At 46.4% G+C, this 3,058-nt stretch overlaps 1 protein-coding gene across 1 annotated transcript; it reads left to right on the top strand.

Annotated features, from left to right (window-relative positions):
* The first annotated feature begins 407 nt into the window (after positions 1-407).
* LOC134209566 (uncharacterized) lies at positions 408-2,697 on the top strand. Its single transcript, XM_062685563.1, has 3 exons — positions 408-545; positions 1,756-1,962; positions 2,337-2,697. The coding sequence occupies exons 1-3, from the start codon at positions 408-410 to the stop codon at positions 2,535-2,537; spliced, it is 546 nt and encodes a 181-aa protein (XP_062541547.1). The 3' UTR covers positions 2,538-2,697.
* The last annotated feature ends 361 nt before the right edge of the window (positions 2,698-3,058 follow it).

The following is a 3,058-nucleotide window of genomic DNA, read 5'->3' as shown; positions in this document are numbered from 1 at the left end:
GGGATCTATCCTGGGCCCGGTGCTATGGAGCACTATGTACGACAGTGTTTTAAGACTGAAGTTCCCCCCCAGGTGTTAAGATCGTTGGCTTTTCTGACGACATAACACTGGAGGTTTGCGGAGAGTCGATTGTTGAAGTGGAACTGACGGCGGCCCACGCGATCGCTATAGTAGAGGAATGGATGAGCTCAAGGCAGCTGGGGCTAGCTCATCATAAAACGGAGTTGGTTGTTGTTAACAACCGTAAGTCGGTACAGGAGGCAGTGGTTCGCGTGGGCGACTGTGAGATCATTTCCAAGCGGGAGGTGAAGCTCCTCGGGGTGTTGATCGACGATAGACTGAACTTCGGCAGTCACGTAGATTACGCCTGCAGGAGAGCTTCGACAGCTATTGCGGCATTATCCAGGATGATGTCCAATAGCTCGGGGGTGCGCTCCAGCAGACGCAGGTTATTAGCTGGGGTTGCCGTATCTATCCTTAGATACGGCGGCCCAGCTTGGGCCTCGGCGCTTAGCGTCGAACGTAACCTGCAGAAGCTGGAGAGTGTACACAGGCTAGCGTGTCTCAGAGTGATAAGTGCCTACCGCACGGTATCACGGGATGCCGCTTGTGTGATTGCGTGTATGTTACCCATCGGACTAGTCATACGGGAAGACGAGGAGAGTTTCGACATGCGCGGAACCAGAGGAGCCCGTAAAGCCATTAGAGTCACTTCGACTATCAAGTGGCAACGGGACTGGGATAACTCTTCTAAGGGTAGGTGGACCCATCGGCTGATACCTAGCGTATCAAGATGGGTTAATAGGAGACATGGGGAAGTTCACTTCCATCTGACACAGTTCCTGTCAGGCCATGGCTGCTTTAGGTGGTACCTACATAGGTTTGGGCATACGGACTCTCCCGTCTGCCCGGACTGCCCAGGGGTCGACGAAACTGCCGAGCACGTACTATTCATATGTCCTCGTTTCGTCGATGTTAGAAGCGGAATGCTAGAGGTGTGCGGGAGGGACACTACTCCGGATAATCTTATCCAGAGGATGTGTCAAGAGGTTGATAAGTGGAACGCGGTCTCGGCCGCTACCACTCAGATTGCCAGCATCTTGCAGCGCAATTGGCGCGCCGAGCAGCAGTCGGATAGCGCCGACTAGTGGGTAGCTAGTCTCGAGGGTGAGGTACCAGCGGGTAGTTGGTTAAGTAGTAGCGGAACTAGTGGGTAGCTAGTTATGAGGTAGAGGAACTAGTGAGTAGCTAGTTGTGATTTGAAGCTAGTGGGTAGCTAGTATGTGGGCGTGCGTAGTAGCACGGACCCCTCCAGAAGTAATGCCTAAAAAGCTGTTCCGGGGAGACTCAGGGTCTGTGAACAGGGTGGTTTTAGCGGGTCGGCAATAGCTAAACCCCGTTCGCCGGTAGCCCACCGGTGTCTGGATGCAGATTCCCACCCTACTGGAAAAAAAAAAAAAAAAAAAACCGTACCCATGTCCAAGGGCTTGACGGACCCCTCCCCAGCTGTCTGCGAGTCAGGAGAACTGCCTGGGGCGTGGTGGGATTTAGCAGTGGGTTCTGCTAAAATCCCTCCCAAACAACCAGAAGTGCCCGTAAGCGGACTCTATCAAAGCGACTGTGTGCCGCTTCAAAAGCACAAGCCCAGGGAGTGACAATTGGCATGTGGAGTGTCCCTACTTCGGTAGGGTAGTGCGTGAGCTGCTTCGGCAGGGAGTGAGTGATCTGTTTGTGCTGAGGCATGAGTGTCATCAGAGGTGTCGACAGATATCGGAATGTAGCGATGACAGTATCGTATTTTGTTACGAGAGCGATGGAGAGGATTCCGCCCATCAGCCCGATCACGCATATGACGATGAAGATTATTCCGAAGAAGAGGGCACGGATGAAGAAGATAGCTGTGATGAAGACAGTGAAGACACCCTGTCACATCAACCTGATTCGGGGTTTGAGGAAAAAAAGGTTAGTACTTTTCGGATTTATTGATCAACGGTTTCTATCTTTAGATCAGGCCAGGGAAGAGATAACCAGCTGATCAAACTTTTTCTTACTAGGGATCAGCGCCTAATTATTGCTTTTCAAATGTTATTTTATTGCAGTGCCTTACCTATTACCAGTGTATTTTGTAATTTTCAATAAACATATCTTAAAGCAAATCAATTAGAGTTGAACCATTTGCAAGAGTTTAACTTTAGTAACTGAGACAATCGTTTCGCGAATTAAATCGTGTAAATGTTTTGTTTAAAAATCCTATCCCTGCAACACCCTCAAAGTGAGAATAGTTTTGTAATAAAATATGAAAAAATGCATCACTGTAATCGCATTTACGTTCACAGGTACAATTCAATCTGAAGCCGGTAGTACACGTGATGAGAACATGGGACTTTGCATACCGCCAAGCCCGCAAAGGAGAATGGGAAATGGCTGCCAGAGATCGAGAGCGATTTAAAAAACGGATCAAAGAAACTGAAATCATCCTCTGTCCGGTATTTGATCAAAATTTACGTGATAAAGTTTATAGGGAGAGATTTTGTTAATGTAAATAATTTTAACGTTCTCTTTTTCAACTTCAGTGTGTAACCTAATAAATCTATGCAAATGTTCTGGCTCCTGGTATCCAATGACTTTTCGCATACAAGTTATAGTAAAATTATTTCTATCATAAGAACCAAATAAATAAACTTCCATACCAAACTATCGTTCGGGTTCTTATTTTTCGATAATTTCGTTCAGAATCTTAGTTCTCCAACACTCGCTATGAGTGTATGTAGGGTAAATCACTACTTGGGCCTATGGACCCGGTTCCCGGCTCACTGCACAGAAAACTAATGATTTAAACTGTTTGGAAGTCGTAGGTTTATGGTTGATAATTTTTAAAAAGTCTCCCATTTATTTTTCACAATACTCAATATTTTTCTATCACTTGTTTTACTCCTAATTGATTCAATTGTAGAAAATAAAAATGTAGAATTCAAAATTTCACTCTCCGATGCCACACCACTGAGCCGGAGTGATTCTTTCCACTTTTACAAAACGGTATTATCGAATAAACACCTAC

This window comes from Armigeres subalbatus, chromosome 2, assembly GCF_024139115.2.
Source record: "Armigeres subalbatus isolate Guangzhou_Male chromosome 2, GZ_Asu_2, whole genome shotgun sequence".
Taxonomy (NCBI): Eukaryota; Metazoa; Arthropoda; class Insecta; order Diptera; family Culicidae; genus Armigeres; species Armigeres subalbatus.
This window is presented reverse-complemented; position numbering and strand designations above follow the sequence as displayed.

What these genes read in the sequence shown, in the direction of transcription:
- LOC134209566 (XM_062685563.1), top strand. Translation starts at nt 408, where the DNA reads ATGATGTCCAATAGCTCGGGGGTGCGCTCCAGCAGACGCAGGTTATTA. An exon ending in ACCTGCAGAAGCTGGAGAGT is followed by an intron (nt 546 to 1,755) that starts GTACACAGGCTA and finishes GAGTGTCATCAG; the next exon opens with AGGTGTCGACAGATATCGGA. An exon ending in CGGGGTTTGAGGAAAAAAAG is followed by an intron (nt 1,963 to 2,336) that starts GTTAGTACTTTT and finishes TTACGTTCACAG; the next exon opens with GTACAATTCAATCTGAAGCC.